We start from the raw sequence: 27,879 nt of genomic DNA on the forward strand, positions 1-27,879 counted from the left end.
CAGCCGTCACGCCCTGCTCAGCGAGGAAAGATTGAAGCTCCTCGTCAGTCAATCCTTCGAGGGAGCTAGTATAGACTACACCACGAGACGAATTCAAAGTTCGGTGGGCCTCCACCCGGACAGGGAACGTGTACAGGAGGTTGGCCCGAAGCAGTTTTTGTGCCTGAAAGGCACTCTCAGTTTCTAGTAATAAGGTGCCGTTACGCAACCTGGTACAAGATTTGACAGATCCGGCTATGGCATCTACGCCCTTCTGAATGACGAAAGGGTTGACAGAGGAAAAATCCTTTCCGTCCTCAGATCGATAAACTACGAGGAACTGTGGGGCAGGCGGTAGTACTTTTGTCACTGTTGGCTGGTCACGTTTCCGTTTTTGGGTCGAAGTCGAAAGAGATGGAGTAGAATCCATTGCGGAGGAATCCCCCATGATTGCCAGCGTCTCCGATGGCGCGCTCCTTCCTTGTGGGGACCCTCTCAGAGGGCACTCCCACCTTAGGTGAATGTTTACACCTCAGGTCACACCTCCCGAGAAACAGACGGAGGGACCAATCGGCATGGTCAGAAGGTATCAGCTCAGGCAATCACCCCTCCCCGGGCCTGGCCTTTACCAGGGGGTACGCGCGTGCCTTACATGTCTACCCAGGGCGGGGACTTACGCCTTACCCTGTCACCGGCTACCGTGCGAACGCGTGGGTCGGCCTTCAGGCACGCACAGGGAGGAAGGAAGAAGAGGAAAAAGAAGAGAGAGGGAGAAAGAGGACAGACTGTCTCAAACGCCAAGGCGGAGACCAGAGAAGGCAAGGAGAAGAAGGCAATGAGAAGGCAAGGAGAAAAAGGCAACGAGAAGGCAAGGAGAAAAAGGCAATGAGAAGGCAAGGAGAAAAAGGCAACGAGAAGGCAAGGAGAAAAAGGCAACGAGAAGGCAAGGAGAAAAAGGCAATGAGAAGGCAAGGAGAAAAAGGCAACGAGAAGGCAAGGAGAAAAAGGCAACGAGAAGGCAAGGAGAAAAAGGCAACGAGAAGGCAAGGAGAAAAAGGCAACGAGAAGGCAAGGAGAAAAAGGCAACGAGAAGGCAAGGAGAAAAAGGAAACGAGAAGGCAAGGAGAAAAAGGCAACGAGAAGGCAAGGAGAAAAAGGCAACGAGAAGGCAAGGAGAAAAAGGCAACGAGAAGGCAAGGAGAAAAAGGCAACGAGAAGGCAAGGAGAAAAAGGCAACGAGAAGGCAAGGAGAAAAAGGCAACGAGAAGGCAAGGAGAAAAAGGCAACGAGAAGGCAAGAAGAAAAAGGCAACGAGAAGGCAAGGAGAAAAAGGCAACGAGAAGGCAAGGAGAAAAAGGCAACGAGAAGGCAAGGAGAAAAAGGCAACGAGAAGGCAAGGAGAAAAAGGCAACGAGAAGGCAAGGAGAAAAAGGCAACGAGAAGGCAAGGAGAAAAAGGCAACGAGAAGGCAAGGAGAAAAAGGCAACGAGAAGGCAAGGAGAAAAAGGCAACGAGAAGGCAAGGAGAAAAAGGCAACGAGAAGGCAAGGAGAAAAAGGCAACGAGAAGGCAAGGAGAAAAAGGCAACGAGAAGGCAAGGAGAAAAAGGCAACGAGAAGGCAAGGAGAAAAAGGCAACGAGAAGGCAAGGAGAAAAAGGCAACGAGAAGGCAAGGAGAAAAAGGCAACGAGAAGGCAAGGAGAAAAAGGCAATGAGAAGGCAAGGAGAAGTCAAGGGAAAGAGTAAGGAAGACAGTGAGGTGGAGAAGAGCAAAGAAAGGAACCAACAAAAGGAAGGAAGAAACGAGAAGTGAAAAACCAAAAAGACCACGATTATAGGTCGTGGTACCGTCCGTCTCCGGACGCAGGCGCTAACTACCCCCGCGAGGGGGATGGACTCCTTTTAGTCGCCTCTTACGACAGGCAGGAATACCTCGGGCCTATTCTAATCCCCAGACCCGCAGGGGGAGCACTAGATGTTAAGTGATCACTGTGAAGGACATGGAGATATCTGGTACTCGTGTGCAACAGCGTTATAAGCACCTGAAAGATTACAAAGAGCCTCATTCATAGTCTCAATTTAGCCAGCTGCTCGGATCGTGCAGCGTCCAGGTTTTTGCAGCATTCAGACGTGACAAGATTGAATGGAGATGTGAGGGCAGGAATACTCATGCTTTTGGTCGACCACCTCTGACCACCACAATCGATGATCGCCGTATTGTGCATCACGCAAACCGTATTCCTTTCAAATTTCTGTCTGCCATTCACGAACGGGTGATCGAACCCCACAACATGTTGTGTGAGCCACCACCGTTTCATGTGTAGATTGCCGTTAGCTCAGCAACACAAATGCTGATGGCGTGACAAGCACAGGCTGGTGACGAAGGTCATCACACTTCTGAACTACTCATTATGACCTTCATTGGGAAGTATGGCGGCGACCTGGAGAGAGGTTCCACTCTGCCAGTGCTTTGGAGAGGCACAGTGGTGCTGCTCCTGACCTCATGGTGTGGGGAGCCATCAGGTACTGCTTCAGGTCACGGTTGATACTGATTGACGGAACACTGACGCCACAACAGTACTTCACGGGCACCCTGCACCCCCGTATGTTACCACTCATATCATGGTAAGATTTTTCAGCACGAAAGTGTGCATCAGCACATGGCACGTGTGCCTATGAACCGCCTGCGTTATGCTGAGGTACTCCAGTTCCCACCAAGATCTAAGCTCTGTGTCCGATATGTGTGAGGAAAGCTTGGACGTCAACTCTGCGCCAATGCCAGTATTGAGATTATGAAGGACCAGTTACAGCAGTTTTTGCTCGGCTTGCCTCCGGAGAGGACACAACGGGTTTATGATAGTCCCCTTCCCCCGTCCCCCTCCCCTGCAATAAAAGAATTAGTGCAATAATCCGGACCGCAGAGGTTCAGGAGGCTCATACATCCAATTTAATTGTAAATTTGACACGATTTTGCGATCATCGAAATAAATTCACGTACCCTCTTAACCGAAAAGTTATTTTTTTTTTGTTTCCTCCTCCCCTTCTAGGCACTTTGTGTTTTTTCTCCAGGCGGTGTAGACTGTATTTCTGGAATTTGCTGGCTATAATGAGACATTCTCGGTCTCATTGGAAGAGGCCCATAATCAAGCACCCAGTTTCAAGGACCTACCTATAATGCACGTTTCTAGATCGCTACCGAGGAGGCAAAGTATGTAACTAATGTCAGGATATCTTCTAGGTGGATATTATAACATGGGAAAATCTAGAAGACAATGGATTGACACCGGTATGACAGAGGATGATGATATGGAAGCACGAATAAACAAGATTAACTATTGAGCATGAAAACTCACTATGACCACATAAAATACCGTCAGCCAGTGCAAAATGAAGATAGTAATCTTCAGTGAAGCGTTGTATGCAGCAGGAAGCCTGAACCTCGTAACAATACAGTTTTTTCGAAGACTAACGTTTTGGTGTAAAGGATTTTCAGGAGGATATTGAGATTTGGAAGAACAGGAGACGCCCACTGTAAAAGATCAGTGAACCAAGAACAACGTTCCCACGTACCATTACTCCTTGACATTATCAGGAAAGAAAGGGCTACGTCCTTCGGACACATCGTTATGCCAAACCACGGGAAGCTGACGCATCAGATAATGAAGCTTCTTGAAAGTTTCTGAGAAACAAACTGTACGCTGGACTGGGACTCGAAAGCGGAATCTTCGCCTTTCCGGGCAATTGATCTACAGACTGAACTATTCAAGTACGATTCAGGTTCCACCGCAGCTGCAGTGTGAAAAATCATAGTGTTTAAAGTTCTTTATGAACAAGAGACCCAAAATACGCTTGATCCAGGAGACAAAAAGGGATCTGTAAGAAATAAGAATACAGGAAATGTAGGGTTCAAGATGACTCCAAATAAGAAAATTAAGCTTCCACAGGTTTCCCGTACAGATTTAGTCACAGGACAAAAAAATTATAAACATAAAGATGAAGAAGCTTACAAAGTATGAGAAAGAATTTAGGAAACCTTAAGAATCAGAAGAAATGAAGGTGATACTAGTCAACGTTGTGCTCAGACAGCCAAAAGAAGAAGAACAGTAGGAGGACATTCTGTGGAGTTGTAAATACCTTCAGATATAGAAATTAAACATAAGCTACTGAAAGTTCAAAAGAAGCGTAGGATCTGCAGATTTTATGAATTAAAATAATTATCTATGTGAACTAATTGATTATAAACAGAGACTTCAATTTCTATTGAGCACTAGTATAAATGTTATTTGTGGTTTAGAGCGACATATTAATATAAAAATGAAATATTAAAATTCTTTGGAAGACTGCCAAACGTAGTTCTTAATGAATACAGATTTTTTCCTTTTCTAGAAAGCGCAAGGACGTTTAATACAACAACAAGATTATGATTGACAATCAATAGGTGGAATCTAACAAGGGAGTCATTATACATTGTTTTGCTAAAGAAAATAAACACAAAAGTGGTTTATGTTAATGTAAATAAAAATAATCACAAATATTTTCTATTCCCCGTCAGTGGGAACCCTCACAAAGTCACAATACAAAGGAATGACACTAACTTTGAAATGTATGCTTTGGTTAATACTCAAAAATTGGTTCGGAGCTAGAATTACAAATTAATCTATTCCGTTCTTGGGAAATTACCGTGAATATCCGTTGCAAATTACAAAAAACAGAAGAAACACTACTACTTTCTACATTTCCACTACTTCTGTGTGGGCACCATAGCCTCAATAAATTTAAAGAACGATAATGTTCACACTTGGCTGTTATTTTAAAATACTACTTTATTTAACCCAACCAAAGTATATTTAAAATAACGATAAGGGGGATATGATCATCTTTAAATTTCTATATCTTAGACAAAGAAAAATTGTAACTTCTGCTGGATTATAGATTTGACAAAGTGGATGTACTAATAAATATCTAGAAAGTACAACTGTAATATGTGTTAATCATATTTCCTTTGAGGTAAGAATTCAAAAAACACGTAGACGATATTAAAAAGAAACAACAGTAAGGACTGCGTCAATGAAGGGAGGAGAAGTAGAGTTCACAAATTAAAAATTAACAGTAAGGGACCTTTGTAATTCTTGGAAATTTTGAAACTTTACGTGAAACATCGGGTACATATCCTTTAAACGATCATTATTATCACCACTAGCTACATGACAACCCAAGAGACTCAACTATAGTTTCCGATTTATTGAGTTCCCCAGCTGCATCCAGTCAGTGTACTCCTGCATGTTTTGTAGTTTATCTCCACACCTCCTGTCAGATAGTATTCTTCGTCTGTTTTTCACTCCTGGAGCAAGGAAAGAAATTCCAGAGTCTGTATGTTACCAATATCCATGGCAACAAGCGTCCTCTACTTATATTTTATTTTCACTGCAGTCATAAGCTACTGATGTCCCTAAACGTGCTCAAACTGTGTGCCATTTTACCGGTCATACCAACTGCCTGTGTAAGGTATGACATCATAGACAGTGGTGACAGGTCTTTGTCTATCAAAGCAGTAGTTTCCATCGCTGTTGCTCATAGGATGAAGAAGCTGGTTATTGCGTTGCAAATGCGTTGGGTAGTGCTTGGCTGCTGCTGTGAAGACTGAGTTCCACGTTGAGCCATTTCCATGCTTGCACAGTGTCAGTAATCCATATACCTTTTTACTTCTCAGATATAAAATTACATAGATTTATCGTTTCCTCTGAATTCTGAATGAACTGCACTTTAAAAAAATTGATTTTAATGCTGATATGGAGCTATTATAATCACTGAGATACCCTAAGACAAAGATAATAGCGGAAATTATGACTGGTATGTCTTGCTAACATTTACTTTGAAACTTGGAATGTTTGGATGTGTACACTAATTCTGCTGCTGTAGAACTCGTCAGCAGCATGTCTGAGCTGCGATGTGGGCTCGTAAATGGTGTACAGTGTTGTGCATTTGCGAGGTGAGATTTAGTAACATGAGATTTCTCACGAGCGTGACACCTTATGACTTACAGTGGACAGAGAAGAAAACTCTAATCACAGTTAATGCTACTGCACAAGATTGAGATACAGAAAAACTAAGCACCCAGAGCAATTTTGGATCTTTGTTGCTGCCGACCAAACTCTCTCGAAGATTACGACGTTTACCGGTGCTAGCATCATGAAACTGTATGACTGTCTTTTACAGTGGTCAATAACTAAATCGCAGTGACTCTTGAAAACGGTAATTTTCCTATAACAGTGTTTTGTTTCGGTGTTTCTTTGCGACAGACAAGGTAACTGATCTATCGCATAAATGCCTGGTGTAGTTTCCTGCTTCAAAGACTCCTATTTACATGACCGAGTGTCGTAAACATAGAATGAATTTAATAGATTTATAGACTATGTATCAATAATTTGGTTCCTTGGAAAAATTCATGAGTAAATCTAAATTAACTAGCAGGCAGTGTTCATATTTTCGGCCTCCGTAGCTCACTGATCAGCTAGTCTGGCGGCTATGCACAGCACTCTGGTCCGATTCGTGGTACTGTCAAATATTTTTCCTTGGCAGGAGGACTGGAACAGAATCTACAGTTCATTCACGAGTGATGTCAGGTAAGGCAGCCACATCTACATCTACGTCTATACACAGCAAATCACGGTGTAATGCATCGCAATGGGTACGTTCCATTGTAACAGATATTAGAGTTTCTCGAACTCTGTTCACATGTGGAGTACGGAAAGAATGATTGCGTGTCTCCGCGTGTGCCCTAATTATTCTAATCTTGTCATCATCCCTAAGAGAGCAATACATGGGGTGGGGGCTGCAGAATATTACTATAGTCGTCATTTGAAGCCGCTTCGTGATACTTTGTAAATAGGCTACTTGGAGTAGTTTGTCTTCAAGTGCCTGCCGGTTCAATTTCTTCAGCATCTCTGTGACACGGTCTCACAGATCAAACAAAACTATGACCATTCGTGCTGCCCTTGCCTGCATACTTTCAATATCTCCAGTTAGTCCAGTTTGGTATGGATACCACACACCTCAGATCGAGTGATCTGTAAGCATTCTCTTTCATAGACTTATTTCCATACCCCCTAGTATCCCACCAATAAACTGAATTGCACAGTTTGCTTTGTCCAAGACTCAGCCTATCTGATCATTCCATTTCATATCTCTACAAAGTGTTACGCTCAGGTATCTATATGAGTAGATTAATTCCAACTATGATTCGTTGACCTTATAGTGATAGGCTACTATGTTTTTCAGTTTTGTGAAGAGCATAATTATACATTCTGAAGATTTAAGCCAGGTTAACAATATTTGAAGTACTCTGAATTCTTATTACGATCTAATTAAATATTTATGTAGCTGCTATCAGGCAGCAGATTATTGATACCTGCATCATCTGCAAAAAGGACGAGGTTACTGTTAATATCCGCCGTCTCCTTGAAACATGGATATTGCACTCGATGGGATGGGTTCCATGCCTGAGCGGTACAAACAGCCGTACCGTAAGTGGTGCAATCACAATGTAGGGGTATATGTTGAGAGAACAGACAGACGTGTGGTCCCTGAAGAGGGGCAGCAGCAATTCCAGTAACTGCATGGTAACAGTCTCTATGATTGACAGATCTGGCCTTGTAACACCAACCATAACATCCTTGCTGTGCTGCTACTGCGAATGGTTGAGAGCAAGGAGAAACCACAGCCTTAATTTCCCCCGAGGGGTTACGGATCTACAGTATGATTAAATGATGACTGCGTCTTCTTGAGTATAATATTACGGAGTTAAAATAGTTCCCCACTCAGTTCTCCGGGCGGAGACTGCTCACCAAGATGTTGTCATCAGGAGCTACAAATATTGCGTGCTACGGATCGGAGCGTGAGGTGTTAGATCCCTTAATTGGATAGGTGGAATAGAAAATTTAAAACGAGAAATGGATAGGTTAAAGTTAGATGCAGTCGAAATTAGGGAATGTCGGGGGCAAGAGGAACAGGACTTCCAGTCAGGTGAATACAGGGTTATACATATAAAATCAAACAGGGGTAATGCAGGAGTGGGTTTAATAATGAACGAGAAAATAGGAATGTGGGTAAGCTACTATGGACAGCACAGTGAACGCAGTACAAAGCCAAGATAGACAGGAAGTCCACACCTGCCACAGTAGTACAGGGTTATTTACCAACTAGCTACGCAGAGATAAAGAGATTGACGAAGAATATGATGAGACATAATAAATTATTCAGATAGTTAAGTGAGATGAAAATTTAATTGTGACGGGACATTAGAATTTGATAAAATGGAAAAGAAGAGGAAAAATAGGTGAATATATTTTGGAGGAAAGGAATAAAACAGGAAGCTGCTTGGTAGAACACTGCACAGAGCTTAAGGTAATCATCGCTAACACTTGGTTTAAGAATCACAAAAGAATGTTGTATATGTGGAAGAGACCTGTAGACACCAGAACGTTTCAGACAGATTATATAAAGCACAAAGGAATTTCAGACATTGGTTGCAAGTGGGCATGGCTTCAATCGAAGGGTAATGCTTAAAATTTTTGTTAAATCGCGATTCGAACACCAGTTTCCTGCTTATTAGGCAGAAGCGCTGACCACTGCGCCACCGAAAACAGTGGTCATCGCAGCTGCACAAACAACCCTAGTGACACACAGTGGTTACAATTACTACGAGCCACACCACATGTTGGGAAACGGGGCCAAATTTCTAGTAGTTTACTTTCGAGTTGAGATTTTCACAAATATTAACAGAATATCATATTAACAGAATATTCCGTCGGTTCTTGGTAGAACAACATTATAATAATAAATGAAAAGCACCAGTTTGCTTTTGTTTTACAATATTATTTTTATTGCTAACCGGTTTTCGGCTTACAAGGCCATCTTCAGGCATTTACTGAGTATTTTCACAAATGTTTTATTCGTATCTTACAGAAACTAACAGTAGGGCAAAAACAGCCTTTTAAACCCACCGCTAACGGCAATCAAGTAATTTATAGCAACACAACAATTTTAAAAAGAATTTAAAGAACATTATTTAACAGGTTACTAAAGTAAATACAGAACTTTGTTAATAAAGTACGGTGAGGTAGTGAAGCTATCAACACCGCCATTAAAAAAATTAAAGAGGTCTCAGCAAACACACGATTAATGGCAACAAAAGGAATTCAGAAACTTGGAGGAATATAAAAAAAATTCAAACAAAAGTGTCCTGGAATATCATTAGAACACAACAGATATGACGGACCCGTGTAAGGCGTCCACAAATCACCCACTCAGGGATGCTCAGGCTAGACAATACTGACAAATTTAAATACGCCCGTAAACACAATTGTCACTCTCAGGCTGGTCGCTGCACCAACTTTTAGCCAGCGAAAACTTGTTATAAGATGGCTTAACTTGCTGACAGAATTAGAGCTAACCTCGTGCAAGGAAACATTGCACCACACAGTCGTGAATGAGCGACCACATGATCAACCAACAAGACGCATGAATTTACTCATAACCCACGATAGAATAGTGAAACAATTATACTCCCAGAACTACACCTCCCATCGGACAGTAACGAGGGGAGGAGGAAAGATAGATCACTGTCTTCAATTACACCGGTGCCAGGGACAGGAAACCCGATCTCCGGACGCCACAAGGCAGAAGAGACGCTGGTTACACAAAATTACTTAATAATTAAACCTTCCACGGACTTAACTTGCAATTACGCTCGAACAGGGAGTACACGACCTTCGATGGCAAGGATCCACACATCCGACGGCGCACGCCTCGCCAGCGTACCGAACACGCCACGGTCACGCGACAACACGCTCTGTCACCGGAGTTCACGTCCTCCCTGCAACGTTGACGGGCAGTGACCGCTCCTTCATTTTTTTTTCTTTATTGTGTTTCAATTCCCCATCGGGGCGGGCTGGCAGCAGCATAGGCGCTGCTCTTCAGCCGAAAGACAGAACAAAACAATAGAAGACATTGAAAAACAGCAAAGGAGAGAATAAGGTGAACATAGATATAAAAAAGGGGGAACAGCATGGAAGACAAAAAAAAGGGGTGACTGTAAAATGGAGATAACAAAAAACTGTTTAAAAGTAGCACATATAAAAAGCCACACACTGCGACGGTTAAAAGAACACAAGGCACAGTATGACTGGAGCATAAAAGTAGCGACGGATGGCATAGCACATAACGTAACACTGACGGCGAACCTCAAGGCAGGACACAATTAAAATCACATCTCTTGACGCACACGAGTAACAGCACTAAACACAACACTGATGTGGCACACTGATGATGAGCAATACAGAGGATCTGCCAGGCGCTATGAGATGAGGGAGACCTGAAGAAGGGAGGGAGTGGAAGAGATGGGGGAGGTGAGCAGGGGGCGCACCGGAGAGGGCCAGGTAGGGTGGGAAGGAGAGAGGCAAGTATGGGGTGCAGGGTCTCAGGGGAGGGGGGACGGAGGGAAATCCGCTCTGGGAGAAGGAGGAAAGAGGAAAGGGGGCCCTGGGGAGGGGGGGGGGAACAAGGCCAGGTTATAGTTGGTAGGAAGGGTAGATGTCACGGCGAAGTTCGTCATCCAGGAGGGGGAGGGGTTGGAAATTGCCCTGATGAAGGATATGGAGGGTGTGGAGGTGAAGAGAGGGAGGGATACAGCGATAGAGGCGCGGCAACGGGCGGGGGGTGGAGAGGAAGGAGGAAACCAGAGGGTGGGGGGGATCAAGCCTGCGAACAATGTAAAGGATGCGGAGATGTTGGAGGAACAGGAGGAGGTGGGGGAAGGGGATCAGTTCATACAGGAGCCGTGTGGGGGAAGGAAGGCGGATACGGAAGGCAAGGCGGAGCGCATGGCGTTCAAGGATTTGGAGGGCCTTGTAAAAGCGGGTGGGGGCGGAGATCCAGGCAACGCTGGCATAACAGAGGATAGGACGGATTAGGGATTTGTAGGTGTGGAGGATGGTAGAAGGATGCAATCCCCAGGTCTGGCCAGACAGGAGTTTCAGAAGGCGGAGGCGGGAATGGGCTTTCTGCTGGATGGTCAGGAGATGAGGGGTCCAGGTGAGGTGTCGCTCAAGGGTGAGGCCAAGGTATTTCAGGGTGGGGGTGAGTTGGATAGGACGACCATAAAGGGTGAGGTAGAAATCATGGAGGCGAAAGGAGTGAGTGGTGCGGCCTATGACGATTGTCTGGGTTTTGGAGGGGTTGAGACAGAGGAACCACTGGTTACACCAAGTGGTGAACTGGTTAAGGTGGGTTTGGAGGGTACGTTGAGACCGTTGAAGGGTAGGATAGAGAGCAAGGAAGGGGGTGTCATCAGCATACTGGAGAAGGTGGACTGGTGGGGGTGGCTTGGGCATATCAGCTGTATACAAGAGATAAAGGAGAGGGGAGAGGACAGAACCCTGGGGGACGCCAGCCGTGGGATAAAAGATACGGGAATTGGTGTTGTGGAGGGTGACATAGGAAGGACGGTGCGAGAGGAAGGAAGCGACCAGACGGACAAAATTGATAGGCAGGGCGTAGGTTAGGAGTTTAAAGAGGAGACCGGGATGCCATACACGGTCATAGGCATTTTGGAGGTCAAGGGAAACAAAAATGGCGGAGCGCTCCTTCATGTTAGACGTCTCCTTTTAAACTCCAGTGTTGAAACGGAGGATTTAAAGAAGCTTGTTAACGTCCTACCAAGGCGAAATGAACAGCAACTACTCGTGGGGCGATTCTGTATACAACCAACACGCGGGAGCTCTTCCGTCAACTCGACCCGCTCGTTACACACAACCGACATACATCACGTGGTGACTCGGTACAACCGACCACGCCTGCTTCGCGCTGGAGAGCCACACGGCCCTCTCGTGTCCGCCACATTCTCTGTGCGCAACGCCCCTACTTTCGCGCCACCACACGAAGTTACAACCGGTCAATAGCAGTTTCCCGTAAGCAAAAACGCAGATATCGATAGCAGAGCGAAAAGACAACCAAGCAGCCACTTAATGACAGAGAACATATCAAACAATCATGTCAGGGGAAGAAAAGGAAAACCAATGCAATCTAAACACAAGTTGTAGCACGAGTCGATACACGGCTCACCCTGCATGCCCTCCGTCAGAACCATATTCTCATCTTCTCCACACGCTACTAATGTAGCGCCTCTTGCCCATTATCCTTACTCATTACTCGTGGCATTTCGCCGATCCCTGTATGAGTTCGAGCCTGGCGTGCATCTCGTCATCTTATATATATATATATATATATATATATATATATATATATATATATATGTGTGTGTGTGTGTGTGTGTGTGTGTGTGTGTGTGTGTCAAAAGAACAGTCAGTACGTATAGCCATATATCATTATATAATGCCAAGACAGAGATATTGACTCAGATTTTAAATTGTATGTCATTTCCAGGGGCGGATGTGGGCTCTGACCACAACTTATTCATTCTGAACTGTGGATTAAAACTGAAGAAATTATAAAAATGTAGGAAATTAGGAAAATGAGCCCTGGATAAGTTGAAAGCACCGGTGGTTTCTGAGGGTTTCAGAGGAAACACTTGGCTACGGTTGACTACAACATGGGAACGAGGTATGGTAGAAAAGGAATCGACAGCTTTAAGAGGGTGAAATAGTGAAAGCAGCAGAGAATTGAACAGGTAAAAGGACAAAGCCTAGTAGAAATAATTGGGTAACACAAGAAATACCGAATTTAATCGGTAAAAGGAGAAAATATAAAAATGCAGCAAATAAAACAGTCAGAAGGGAATACAAATGAGACTAACAGGAAGTAAAAAATAACTAAGCAGGAAGGACTACAGAACAAACGAAGAATTCAAGGAGCACATTTCAGTAGCAGTCACCTACTACATGAAAATTAAAGAGGCTCTTGAAGAAAAGAGAACAAGCTGTATGAATATCAAGACCTCCAATGAAACCAGTACTAAGCAAAGAAGATAAATCATTAATGTGGAAGGTTTGTACGTATAGAAGGTGTATGCAACTGGAAAGTAATAGTATCGAAATGGAGGAGGACGTGGATGAAACTGAGATGAGAGATGTGATGCTGGGAGAAGGATTTTCCAGAGCACTGAAAGATCTGAGTCGAAAGAAGGCCCCTGGAGTCGGCGACATTTCATCAGAAATACTGACAGCCTTGGAAGAGTCGGTGACGATGTAACTCTCCCATCTGCTGTGCAAGATGTATGAGACAGGTTGAATACCATCAGACCTCAGGAATAATGTCTTAATTCCACTTCAAAGAAATCAGTTGCTGACAGGTGTGAAAATTACCAATCCGTCAGATTAATAAGTCATGGTTGCAAAATATTAACATAAATTTCTTATGGAAGAATGGAAAAGCTAGTAGAAGCAGATCAGTTTGGATTTCAGAGAAATGTAGGAACACGCGAGGCACTACTCACCCTAAGATCTACCTTAGGATATAGGTTAAGGGAAGAAAAACCTATGTTTATAGGATTTGTAGATTTAGAGGAAGCTCTTGACAATGTTGGCTGGAATACTTTCCTTGAAATCCTGTAGGTAACAGTGGTAAAATACAAGTAGAGAAATTCTATTTACAATTTGTGTAGGAAACAGACGACAGTTATAAGAGTCGAGTGGCATCAAAGGGAAACTGTGATTGAGAAGCAAGTGAGAAAGGGCTGCAGTCTTTCAATCTGTAAAATGAGCAAGCAGTAAAGGAATCCAGATAAAAATTTGAGGTCGAATTAAAGTTCAGCAAAGAATAAAATAAAATAAAAACTTTAAGGTTTTGTGAATAACATTTTAAAAATGTGAGAGAGAGCAATGGTCCTGGAAGAGTAGTTAAACGGAATGGACAATGTCTTGAAAGTAGGATATGAGATGAACATCAACAAAAGCAAGACAAGAATAATGGAATGTAGTCGAATTAAATCTGGTGATGTTGAGGAAATTAGATTGGGAAACGAGATACTTAAAGTAGTAGATGAGTTCTGCTACTTGGAACAGCAGGAAAACTAGTGATGGTCGAAGTAGATAGGATGTAAAATGTAGACTGGCAATGGCAAGAAAAGCGCTTTTGAAAAATAGAATTAAATTTTATAAAAACACTTCTGAGGAAGAGAATTAAGTGATATAAAATCTTTTCTGACGATATCTGTTTGAAATGTAGCCACGTATGGAAGTGAAACGTGATCGATAAAGCGGTTAGACAAGAAGAGAATAGAAGCTTTTGAAATGTGGTGCTACTGAAGAATGTTGCAGGTTACATGGGTAGACCACGTAACAAATGAGGAGGTTCTAAACACAATTGGGGAGACACGAGATTTGTGGCACTTGACTAAAAGAAGGAATCAGCTGATACGGCTCATTCTGAGATATCAACAGATCACCAGTTTAGTACTGTAGGAAGACCCAGACATATTGAGAAATATGTAGATTACAGTAATTATTCGGAGATGAAGAAGCTTGCACAGGATAGAGTAGCATGGAGAGCTACATCAAACCAGTCTTCGGACTGAAGACTACAACGACAACGCTATTAATACATCCGCAAGGTCATTAACACACAACATGAACAGCAAGTGTCCCAACACATTTCCCTAGGGCTCACCCGAAGTTACTTCAACATCTGTCAATGACATTCGATCCAAGACAACTTGATACATCCTCCCTACTAAAAACGTCTCAATCCAATAGCATATTTCACTTGATACATCATACATTGATGCTTTTGATGATAATCATAGATGCAGTACAGAGTCGAATGCTTTTCGAAAGTCAGGATATACTGCATATACATCATTACTTTGATGCAAAGCTTTCATTACGTCATGTGAGAAAAGTGTAAGTTGGTTTTCACATGATCGACGTCGTCGGAGACCGTGCTGGATGGCATGGAGGAGGTAATTATCTTCGAGATACCACACATTATTTTTTCAGACTCTGCAACAAATCAACATCAAGGATATTGAACTATAGTTTTGTGGATTACGTCTGCTAGACTTCTTTTAAACGGGTGTGACCCGTTCGGTCTTCCATCTACGGCCATTGTTTCCAGCTCTAGGGACTCGCGATGGATTATAGTTCAAAGATGAGCTAAGATAGCAGCAAATTGAGTACTGAATCTGATAGGGATTCCACCGGGCCATAGATCTTTGTTCAATTTGAATTATTTCAGCTATTTCTCAACATCACTAACACTAATGGTTCATTCACCCATCCTTTCAGTGATACGAGGACTACATTGGGACAATTCTCTTGGGTTGCAAGGGAACTTAGGAAAACGGAGTTGGGCATTCAGCATTTGGTTTGGTACCCTTAATTCCAGTTCAGTTTCAGTTTCTCACCTGCCAGTGACCTGAAAAACTTTGCTACCACTAACAACTTTACATATGACCATAATTATTTGAGTTTTGTAAAAGATCGTTTCCTAGTATCCTGTTACGATACTCACTGAAGACTTAACCATTGCTCTCTTGACAGCCAAACGTGTGTCATTCACCATCTGTGCCCTTTACTTTGTTTTACACCTATTATGCAATAGTCTTTGTGCCGTTAGAAGTTTCTATACATTAATGTATACCATGGATGACCCTTCCCATTATGAACTGTTCCACTGGGTACATTTCTATCCAGTTCATGGCAAACTATTATATTAAACTTGAACTTTAGTTGCGCTTCATGCTGCTGTCATATATATATATATATGTATGTATATATATATATATATATATATATATATATATATATATATATATATATATATGTTTTAGTTTCCGTTTGTTCTCTGGTGACCACTGTTGTCACAACCACATGATGGTCACTGATACCAGTTTCGATGTGGACATTCTCAATGAGGTCAGGTCTATTTGTTGCCTTTAGGTCTAATATGTTTTCTTCATGAGTAGGATTCCTAACTATGTGTTCTAAGCAGTTTTCCAAGAAAGCTTTTTGTGATGTTTCATTGAATGTCTTCTCGTGCCCATCTCTAACAAAACGGTAACTTTCCCAGTTGACTGTTGGATAATGAATATCTTCAACAGTGGTTGCCATATGATTGGTGAACGTATGTACAACAGAACTGAGGTTACATCAGGAGGGAAAAAAATGCTCTGAGCACTATGGGACTTAACATCTGAGGTCATCAGTCCCCTAGAACTTAGAACCACTGAAACCTAATTAACCTAAGGACATCACACACATCCATGCTCGAGGTAGGATTCGAACCTGTGACCGTAGCAGCAGCGCAGTTCCGGACTGAAACGCCTAGAACCGCTCGACCACCGCGGCCGGCTCAGGAGGAAAGTTGGGTGGTAAATAGAAAAGTATAAATGCCGTTTCATGCCCACTCCTGATACTGAATATTGCTTAAAAATTTCATTTATGGGTTCAATTTTTATCTCGGTGGCTCTGAGCGATAAAAATACACTACTGCTATGTCAGTAAGTATTTTCGACATACACTTAAATTTTCCCCCCCAAAAAAAGTAGTATCAACTAAAGGTTGAAACATCTTTCTGTACTTATTATTAAATGAGTTTCACTGCTTTTAAGCAGAACTTCAAGCTTTGGCACTTTATTGCGAATGGCTCTACAGTTAACTGCTAGGACTTGTGGGAGGCATGTGGGAGGCATTCCTTCAGATCCTACACTAATGCCTCTGGGTCTCTTACAGCTGTCGTTATGTGGACTGGATGGAGAGTCACCTAATTTAAAACATTTATAAGTACTGTCAGTTCCGTTGAAATCCCGTGCGCAAAGCTGTTCCTCGCAACCTTGTCTTCCAGACGCTGGAATATCCAAGTATGACCTCTGTGACCAGACGTCGGGCATCATTTGTTCCATGTGTGCTACAGTCTGCCGTTGGTTCAACACATTTCCATCAATGAATGCCGGAATAGCCTTTTCAGCATGTCGAATGAGGCAGGCTGGCCTACACACTAAGTGCACCTGGCGTTGTTCATTGTCCCTTTCCGCCATTTCTGTAAGGGGTATCATTTTTCGCCTTACTGTAACTCTGTCAGAGACAGCAAAGGACTTGGAAGAGCAGTCGAACAGAATGGACAGTCCCTTTAAAGTAGGATTCAAGATGAGCGTCAACTAAAGCAAAACAAAGATAATGGAATGTAGTCTCTAGTCAATCCTTTCACCAGACGCAAAACCAGAGGAGCACAGTTAGTTAAGGAGACAGTGCTGCAGATTGTGAGCTCTGTTGAAGTCCCATGAGCAAGACGCTTCAGGTAGTAGATGAGGTTTACTATTTATGCAGCAAAATAACTGACGAGGGCAGAAATAGAGAGCATATAATATGTAAACTGGTAATGGCAAGAAAAGCATTTATGAAGCAGAGAAAATTGTTAACATCTAATATAGATTTAAGTCTTAGGGTTTTTCCGGAAAGTATTTGTATGGAGTGCAGCCATGCAAACGTGGACGATAAACAATGTAGATTAAAAGAGAATAGAAGATTTCGAAATGTAGTACTACAGAAGAATGTTGAAGATTGGATGTGTCGATCATGTAACCAATAAGGATGTACTAAATAGAATTGAGGAGCCAAGAAATTTGTGATACAACTTGACCAAAAGAACGGATCAGGTAACAGGACACATTCCAAGTCAACAAGAGATCGCCAAATACTGGAGGGAAGTGTGTGTGTGGGGGGGGGGGGTAAAAATCGTAGAGGGAGACCAAGAGATGAATACAGTACGCAGAATGAGAGAGAGAGAGGTTGCAGTGGTTATTTGGAGATGAAGAGGCTCACACAGGACAGAGTGGCTTGGAGAGCTGCATCAAACCACCTTTCAGACTGAAGATCGCAACAAAAACAACCTTAGATGCTCAGAGAAATATCTGGGACATTTGCAGAAGTATGAGACGTTATCTTACCAAAGGCGTGCGTTCATTTTAAATATTGCAAAAAGGATGCAAGGAATCTATGCAACCATTAGAAGAATTATAATGAAATGCTATATTTGAGGACAGATGTGAATAAAGAAGAGTGTTGGTCATGTTTGCGTAGTCTGTACACATTGGAACAGACTGGTTACTACCGTTTACCTTCCAGTTCTGTAGGCCGACTAAATACTAGGCAAATCTCACAGAACTAGTGATGCTTGGAGTAATGAGGAGGAAAGTCATGGGAAGGATAAAGCTGTATGACCTTTGCCCTGTGGTGAATGTAACAAATAAAGCCAGTTGGGCTCCTGTGCAAACCTTTAGTGTGAATGTCATGGTAGAATTGTTAGTAGTGCACTTGTAGGGACTGCTGTCCAAAAGGTGTGGGAATTGTTCACGCAGACTAGTTCTGTTGGATGCACTTGCAAAGTTTATTAAGGCATGTGCGGTACATAAGGCCACCACCAAATTAGACTTAAAACAAATAGTGGAAGACTATTTTGTGAAAGTGGGTACTCTATAGTACATTATTTTGAGTAATGATTTGCAATTTAATTCCGAAGTATGCAGATATGGAAAGCAAGTGAAACATTAGAGGAAATATACATTACCGGCTACTTACCAGCAGAAAGTTTTTTGTAATGCTATATGAATAAGCTAGTCTGACTGTTTGGGATATATTGACATTTTAACTGCAGGATGTGAGGCAAATACATTACTGAACTCTAGCAAATATTAAACTACTTAATACATGAATTCAAGGCTTTACTCCTGAAGAAATTATGTTAAGAAAAATTTGGGAACGTTTAATGGAATAAGTGGTTCACTTTCCACAAAGACATGATATGGATCTTGCACAGAAAATGGAAATTGTAAGAGAACAAATGAAAATGGATGCAGAGATGAGGACACATATTGGATCGCATGATGCGCACCAAATCTTGTGATTTTAAATGTACGAGGATTGATTGAAAAGTTATGCCTAACCTTCATAACTCTTCAACAGTTGGCAGCATTGGTATGTGGCAAGTACTGGCTTGTTCCGTAACCTCTTCTCGACAGCTCCAGTTGGCGGGATGCCTTAGCATTGAACCGTTGTGCTGTTACAGCCTAACATATGAAACTCTGCGCAGACGTTCGGTCAATTCTATTTAAGCAACGTGCGGTCATTGAATTCTTGACAGCAGAAGGTGTCATCCCAAAGGAGATACATTAGAGAATGAAAGCAGCTTATAGTGGTTGTGTTGATGTGAATACTGTGCGTCGTTAGGCGAGTAAGTTTAAAGATGTTGAGGCGGGAACATCTCACCTGCGAGACAAACAAAGAGTTGGGCGTCCTGTGACAGCAACCACCGAGCTTCACAAGCAAAATGTTGACAGATTGATTCAAGACGATCGTCGTATCAGTCACAGAGAAACTGCAAGCACAATCGGCATTTCACAAGAACGTGTGGGTCACATTATTGCTTTGCTTGGCTATCGGAAGATCTGTGCACGATGGGCTCACGTGCCACCACAGCAGAACTTCAGAAACTGAATCCCACCACCGTACAGCAGCCTCGAGGTTTAGCGCCATCTGACTTCCATCTGTTCCCGATAATGAAAGTCGATCTGCGGAGACATCATTAAGCTTCTGATGAAGACGTTGAGAGAACTGTGAGACAGTAATTGCCGAAACAGCGTGTCTACTTCTGTGACGGTTTCAGAAAACTTGTTCATCCTTGACAGAAATGTATCCATTTGGATGGTTATTATGTGTATAAGTGAATATTGGTAATTAAAGATCACACTCTAAGTATTACTTCTGCATCTGATTTATTAAGATGTTCCTATGCAAACCCAATTCACGAAGGTGGAGGCATTACTTTTCGTTCAACCCTCGTCGGTGAAGAGGCGCATAAACTATGGCTGTACAATAGTACTTTTAGAAGAAGTTTTAGCAAGTTATGATTCAATTATTCTTTTATTTAAGCATAAGAGTTAAAAAATGTGATTCATGAATGAATAGTTTTAGCAACTTTGTTAACAATATACAACCATCAGGCTACTATTGTGTTTTAGGTGAATGCGACAGGAATTTTTTTCCAGAAGTTATTTTCTATAAATACAATTTTGTTGATGTATGGCACACGTTGTGTATAAGAAAATGTTATGCAGGCAAAATAATGTAAAACTACACATATGTTTCATGCACAAAGGATAATTCATCAAGTTTTAAATTTTACAACAGCATTATTCAAGAATTTTGATACTATAAGCTCGTATTTCAGATCGCCGAATCGTTGTGACTCATATGTTGTTTGTCTTGATATTTCCTTCCTACCCTGAATATAATCATTCACCAAGAAAGGGTAGGCCACATGTAACGCCATAAAGAGTGTATTTTATGCATAAATATTTATTTCTCAGTATAAGGTAGTAATATGTATATTTTATGAAGCTCAAATTTAATAAAAATAGCTTGCTGTAATCACTGGGCAACGACAGACAAAGAGATTCGTAAAGTTACGTCTACTTAATAATGACTTTGGAACTTAATGTGCCACAGAGGCAATTCGGCCACTGCATGCATCATTACCAGCAGGTGAGACTGAACAGCATGCAAATTCTCACAGGTGTGGTGCTAACGAATTGCAGTGGACAGAACTGTGACAAAAAGTTTGTCCAAGTGCACAATATTAAACAGATGTTGCTGTCCAATACGAAGCAGTTATGGACCACTGTTACTGACAACCAACCACTTCCAAAGATTACGACATTCGATATCACCAATATGATAGTACTAAGAGTGCCACAAATTCCAATGACTCTTTTGAAAAAAGTAATTTTCCTGTAATGTAATGTTTTGTGTCAGTGTAGATTGTGTGTGGTAGAGTACATTATAGACCTATGTCGTTATTACCTTGGATAGGTTCCTGATTCAGAGAGCCCTACTAAATTGACTGAATATCATAAATATGGAGCAGAATTTAATAAATTTACAAGTATATCTAATTTAGTCCTTCAGCCAGGTATTCTTTTATTCAAAAGTAATAATTTTATTGTAATGATACTAGACAAAAGAAGTAGGCTGATAAAATTACTTGTCCTTCTATACTGATCTATGTTGATCATTTGGTGCCAATATTTCAGCATTTTTTCAAGACTTGACATTTTGTAGTCATCTCCATTGATTTGGAAATTTTAATTTTAATTCTGGTAACTAATCTAAAAATATATTTGTCAAGATAAGTGATAGCATACTTTGAAATCTACATTTTGTCAAGTTCGAGAATTTTCAATATTGCAGTAATCACAGTACATTTTATCAAGTGGACAATGTTATGTCAAAACCATTGAGTAGAATGATTCAGGCTTGATAAATTCATTAAGCAAAGGGGAGAGAATAATACAGAATTATCGAATCGACTAGTTTGTAGGAATCTCTCTGCAGTCCATCTCCATTTTTCGAAATTAACACTTGGTCATCTGCGAATAACAAAGTCATAATGTAATCTCTTTGGTTGAAGTTATATGTATAGTGTTTTAGTTTCATTCAACATCTGTAGGTCTAAAACCATACCAGGAAACGTCCATAACTTTCCAAACGTCGGTATTCTTCTTACAGAGAAAACTAGTAAATAAAGCACTATGCTTCAATTACTTACCAAGCGATACCCTCATGTGCTATCACATTCAAGCAACAGAGGTGGCTGAGGAAGTCGAGATGTTGCAGTTGTTCGTAGTAATAGTCGGAAAGTCGTAGAGTAAAGCAAAAGTAATATCCGGCGTTCCCCAAGGAAGTGTTGTAGGTCCTCTATTGTTAATGATCTACACTCCTGGAAATGGAAAAAAGAACACATTGACACCGGTGTGTCAGACCCACCATACTTGCTCCGGACACTACGAGAGGGCTGTAAAAGCAATGATCACACGCACGGCACAGCGGACACACCAGGAACCGCGGTGTTGGCCGTCGAATGGCGCTAGCTGCGCAGCATTTGTGCACCGCCGCCGTCAGTGTCAGCCAGTTTGCCGTGGCATAGCAGCTCCATCGCAGTCTTTAACACTGGTAGCATGCCGCGACAGCGTGGACGTGAACCGTATGTGCAGTTGACGGACTTTGAGCGAGGGCGTATAGTGGGCATGCGGGAGGCCGGGTGGACGTACCGCCGAATTGCTCAACACGTGGGGCGTGAGGTCTCCACAGTACATCGATGTTGTCGCCAGTGGTCGGCGGAAGGTGCACGTGCCCGTCGACCTGGGACCGGACCGCAGCGACGCACGGATGCACGCCAAGACCGTAGGATCCTACGCAGTGCCGTAGGGGACCGCACGCCCACTTCCCAGCAAATTAGGGACACTGTTGCTCCTGGGGTATCGGCGAGGACCATTCGCAACCGTCTCCATGAAGCTGGGCTACGGTCCCGTTAGGCCGTCTTCCGCTCACGCCCCAACATCGTGCAGCCCGCCTCCAGTGGCGTCGCGACAGGCGTGAATGGAGGGACGAATGGAGACGTGTCGTCTTCAGCGATGAGAGTCGCTTCTGCCTTGGTGCCAATGATGGTCGTATGCGTGTTTGGCGCCGTGCAGGTGAGCGCCACAATCAGGACTGCATACGACCGAGGCACACAGGGCCAACACCCGGCATCATGGTGTGGGGAGCGATCTCCTACACTGGCCGTACACCACTGGTGATCGTCGAGGGGACACTGAATAGGGCACGGTACATCCAAACCGTCATCGAACCCATCGTTCTACCATTCCTAGACCGGCAAGGGAACTTGCTGTTCCAACAGGACAATGCACGTCCGCATGTATCCCGTGCCACCCAACGTGCTCTAGAAGGTGTAAGTCAACTACCCTGGCCAGCAAGATCTCCGGATCTGTCCCCCATTCAGCATGTTTGGGACTGGATGAAGCGTCGTCTCACGCGGTCTGCACGTCCAGCACGAACGCTGGTCCAAGTGAGGCGCCAGGTGGAAATGGCATGGCAAGCCGTTCCACAGGACTACATCCAGCATCTCTACGATCGTCTCCATGGGAGAATAGCAGCCTGCATTGCTGCGAAAGGTGGATATACACTGTACTAGTGCCGACATTGTGCATGCTCTGTTGCCTGTGTCTATGTGCCTGTGGTTCTGTCAGTGTGATCATGTGATGTATCTGACCCCAGGAATGTGTCAATAAAGTTTCCCCTTCCTGGGACAATGAATTCACGGTGTTCTTATTTCAATTTCCAGGAGTGTATATTAACAACATAGGAGACAATTAGAGTAGCCCTCTTAGATTGTTTGCGGAGGATGCTGTCATTTACCATCTTGTAAAATCATCAGATGACCAAAACGAATTGTAAAATGATTTACATAAAATATTTGTATGTTTCGAAAAGTGGCAATTGATCCGGCATAAAGAAAAGTGTGAAGTTATTCACATGAGTACTAAAAGAAATCCGCTAAATTTCGATTACACTATTAGTCTCACAAATATGAAGGCTGTAAATTCAGTTAATTGCTTAGCGATTACGTTTCAAATAACCTAAATTGGGACAATCACATAGATAATGTCGTCGGTAGAGAAAACCAAAGACTATGATTCATTGGCAGTGCACTTAGAAGGTGCTACAGGTCTTGTCCTTGTCCGCCCTATTCTGGAGTATTGCTGTGCGGTGTGGAATCCGCATCAGGTGAGACTGACGGATCACATAGAAAAAGTACAAAGAAGGGCAGCTCGTTTTGTATTATCGCGAAATATGTGAGGTAGTGCCACATATATGATACTTCAAATGGATTGTCATTCATTAAAACATAGGTGTTTTTCGTTGTGACTGGACCTTATGAAATTTTAATCACCAGTTTTCTGCTCCGATTGCGAAAACATTCTGCTAGCACCCACCTACATACAGAGGAATGATCATCACGATAAAATAAGAGAGATCAGTGCACTCCCAGAAAAATTTAAGGGCTCGTTTTCCCGAACGCCGTTCGAGAGTGGAACGGTAGAGAGACAGCTTGAAGGTGGTTCACTGAACCCTCTGCTAGGCACTTTATTGTGAATTGCAGAGTAATCACGTAGGTGCAAATGTAGATTGCGGAATATTCTGCTACTCGGATCTGCAAAGGGTGAGGTAATCACGAGAAAAGGATTCAATAACCAACGAAAGAACAATGTTCTATGATTCAGGGCATGGAATGTCAGAAGTTTGAACGAGGTAGAGAAGCTACAAAGTCTAAAGGGACAATGCAAACGCTCAATCTAGATATAGTGGGGATCAGTGAAGTGAAATGGAAAGAAGACAAGGATTTATGGTCAGATGAGTAATGGGTAATATCAATAGTAGCAGAAAATTTTGTGATGGGTGTAGGACTCAGAATAATTAAATATAAAATTTATTTGCCCTACTAAAATGTTTTAATGCATAATATTTAAGAATTTTTCATTTGAGAGAAAAGAAAAATTAAAGTAACTAAAACTTCTAGGACTTGAGTTATTTCAGAAAATTCTTGTGTTTTTAGTTACTTTCCATTTTTTACTTCTATCTTTGAATTCATTAACTTGCTTATAGATGAATAATAATAAAATAAACTTTTTCCATAATGTATGTTTATATCAGAACTGAGACCTCCTTTTTTACTAATGAATGAATTGGTAAAGTGAGAAGACAGACACCTTTTAATCAAGTGGCAGTTGTTTCCATCGTAAGTAACTTTCCAGTATAGGTATTAAAATATAGGTAATTAATTTGTCATATTACATTTACTTTTATATACAACTATTTTGTGCAGGAATGCTGATCACCTGACTCTCTTGCAATGAAATTTTGTTTTAAATGAAATTATTTATCACAAGTATAGGATCTTTCAAAATACAAATCTGCGTGTTCATACATTATTGACTTGCTCTTTCTTTCTATAATTTTGCTACACCTACTTTAATGTTTTAACATGATTTATCCTGTGATTTATTCATTATGAATACTAATGTTTACTAATTGTCGGTAAAAAGTGGTAGATACCCGCCAAAAATCATAAGTTCCTAAAATAAATTTAGTTCCACGAGTTTCTCATTTACGTTATTACTAATGGCATCCCTCAATGCACTAAGAGTACTGCCAAAGTGGTAATTGTGATCGAAACATAAAATACTATTTTAGCTTAACTTCCATTGTTCTCGTAATGTTACTGAACAAATAACTGGGGATAGCAGTTGAGATATATGAAGGTCAACAAATTTCTCCAAAATCAAATACTTCAGATTCCTGACCAGCATATCTAACAGTTGGCTGTGAAGTTCCTGATCTAGTAATTGTGTGAATATCACTCCTTTGCATTTGAAGTCACCAAATACTAAGTACATGTTCAATTCTGTGTCACAACTTACACTGAATCAAGTGCTTTACGCGTGGCAATCACAGCAGAAATTTCAGTATTACGTCACAGTCACATGCAATACAATAGAGCATATTAAGAGCTTTTATACAAAATAAGTGCGTAATGAAATATTTCGCTGTCACATTGGCCACTGTTATGCCCAGAAGTGCCATATTTTCTCACGGTTCTCTCCGCAAATAGGTTACCCAAAGAAGTTAAAATATAATGTCTGGGTTGCCTGAAGGCATTAACTTACGATATACGGAAGATGCTCCATGAAAAGACCCTGGAAGAGTCATAGATTTATACCATAATTACCGCTGGTTATTGAATGGTTTTGTTGGGTCGAAAATACATGGTTATCGATGCCACAGCACATGTTGATGCAGACGTAATGAATGAAAATGGTAAGATAATATTAAATTTTGCCGAAGGTCGCCATTTAATTATCACAAACAAGTTTTTCAAGAAGCGATCATTGCATCATTGAACGTACTACAGTGGCAGCAATATAAGCCTGAATGACTCCCTACTTGTTTGAAAACATAATCACAACTAGTTATAGACGCGAAGGCCACCCTTTTGAAACAGTCGCTCTTAAAGAGTGCCCACGTCATGCACGAATGAGCGTCAAAATAACGACTTCAAAGAAGAAATGACAGTTCTTTATTTGGTTGTGTGAATCTGTGAATCTGTACTTAAATTTCTGAATGACAGAGGCCCACTATATCCTAGCGCAACGCAGCCTGACCGCAAAAAAAAAAAAACTGTCTTCAAATAATTAATTCAAAAGAATGGCCCAGAGTAAAAAGGAATCCTAACAATAACCTATACATTTCATTAAGCACTTACAAAAATCTTCATTACTCGAACTACTGCACTACGGCGAGCGTCAGGACTGCCAGCTAAATAAAAAGATTCTAACTACTAAAGCCACTAAGTACTAATAGGCATAGCAAAGGAAAGATTTTGTTGCAAACCAAATAATGTATTTTTTACCTTAATAATGTGACATCCAGTCCAAACACGAATATAATTCGTCATTGACATCCAGTACAAAGATGTACAATCATGAACAATTTTCAATCTCCAAGTCAGATACTTCCAGATAGTTAGCCTACGCTAAGACTTCAGACCTCTACCCTCCATCAATGTTAAATTCTCACATTTAACATCCATCACTGCTGACTGTTCACCTCCAACTGCCCAACAGTACTTCCATCAGTGCTGGCGACTAACTTCCAACTGCCCAACAGTATTGGCGATTAACTTAAAACAACGAGTCCAGTCAACCACAGAGTCTCTTACATAGAAAGCTCAGTCAGAGATCCAATGCAAAGCGCTACACGGCGCTGCCAACACAGAAGCAGCCCACTTACAGAAAGAACGAAACGCCCAAGCACGGATAAATTGTGGCGGTTCAAAAAATGATACGAAGTTATCTTTCCAAAAGTCCTTCTTCCATCCATTACTGGCGTTGAAACAACATACAGTGTATTAAAAGAAACTATTACCTGTGAACAAATATGTGTGTAAAAACTGGACGCCGTACAATAAAACATCAAATATTGTTGTGTATAGAGAATTAATAACGAAGTGAAGTGCGAAAAAAATGAGTTCTAACACAAGTTCCTTGTTTCGAAAAGTTCTGAAAACAGCAGTGTCTACTATGATGCTAGAAGTAATACTAAGAAGGAAACTGTAGCAGCGAAATCAGCCCATTACAGAGACATACATAAAAGGCGTGACAAACCAGCTGGAAATTAAGATTTCCGTCGCCTGTCAAAGAACCGGCATAGTCCTAAGGCAGAAACAAAGAAATTCTGTGGTGTTGTGACAATTAAGGTAAAGTTACCGTTGACCGAAAGGAGGCAGCTGAGCGCTGGTGAAACAGTCACGAATTAAGAATTTCCGTGTTGCTTAGTATAACAGTTCACATCCGTCCGAAAGCCAATCGTGTCGATAACCAAGCCCCAAATTCTACAAGACATAAGAAGACGATACTTGAAAAGGTCAGTGGGGCAGATGATCTGTCAGCAGAACTGCTGACAGTGAGATCGAGGCATCGGGAGACAGCTTTAAGACTATCAGGTTGCCCTAGCAAGATCATTGAAGAGTATACCAACAGAGTGGACATTGAGTAATATAGTCCCAATCTGGTAACAGAAATGGAGTCCGTCGGCGATCAATGTGGCTTTGTGAAAGGCAGTGGGGCCATCAATGCTATCCACGAAGCTCGCTTGCTTATTAACTAAACCTGCTCCAGGTAATTTCGCTTCACTTTTCTGGACTTAAATAGAGTCTTTTGGCCGGTTACTACTGCATCTAATATGATTTGCCCTCCCTGAGCATGATACATTCTAAGCGTTAACTGACCGGGTCTGCCTACTTTACCACTGTCCTCGAAGTAGAATGCCTTCTTTTATCAGACGACATTCTTGTTTCTTTGATTGTTCATCAGGGACCCACGCTTCCTTTCCATCTGTTCATCAAGATAATGGACACCAGAGATCTTCAGAAATTAGCACCTTGGACCCTGCTGTATGCTGATGATGGTCTGCTTGCTAATCAAAAACAAGAACGACTTCCAATGGCAAGTCTCAGCTTGGAAGAATGGACTACGGATCAGTACAAAGAAAACTGA

The 27,879-nt window shown here is 41.9% G+C and overlaps 1 protein-coding gene across 1 annotated transcript; it reads left to right on the forward strand.

Annotated features, from left to right (window-relative positions):
- The first annotated feature begins 939 nt into the window (after positions 1 to 939).
- On the forward strand, positions 940 to 27,879 carry LOC126176261 (octapeptide-repeat protein T2-like). Its single transcript, XM_049923408.1, has 2 exons — positions 940 to 1,572; positions 27,697 to 27,879. The coding sequence occupies exons 1-2, from the start codon at positions 940 to 942 to the stop codon at positions 27,877 to 27,879; spliced, it is 816 nt and encodes a 271-aa protein (XP_049779365.1).

The sequence above is a fragment of the Schistocerca cancellata genome, chromosome 3, assembly GCF_023864275.1.
Source record: "Schistocerca cancellata isolate TAMUIC-IGC-003103 chromosome 3, iqSchCanc2.1, whole genome shotgun sequence".
Lineage (NCBI taxonomy): Eukaryota > Metazoa > Arthropoda > Insecta > Orthoptera > Acrididae > Schistocerca > Schistocerca cancellata.

What these genes read in the sequence shown, in the direction of transcription:
- LOC126176261 (XM_049923408.1), top strand. Translation starts at nt 940, where the DNA reads ATGAGAAGGCAAGGAGAAAAAGGCAACGAGAAGGCAAGGAGAAAAAGG. An exon ending in GAGAAAAAGGCAACGAGAAG is followed by an intron (nt 1,573 to 27,696) that starts GCAAGGAGAAAA and finishes ATTGTTCATCAG; the next exon opens with GGACCCACGCTTCCTTTCCA.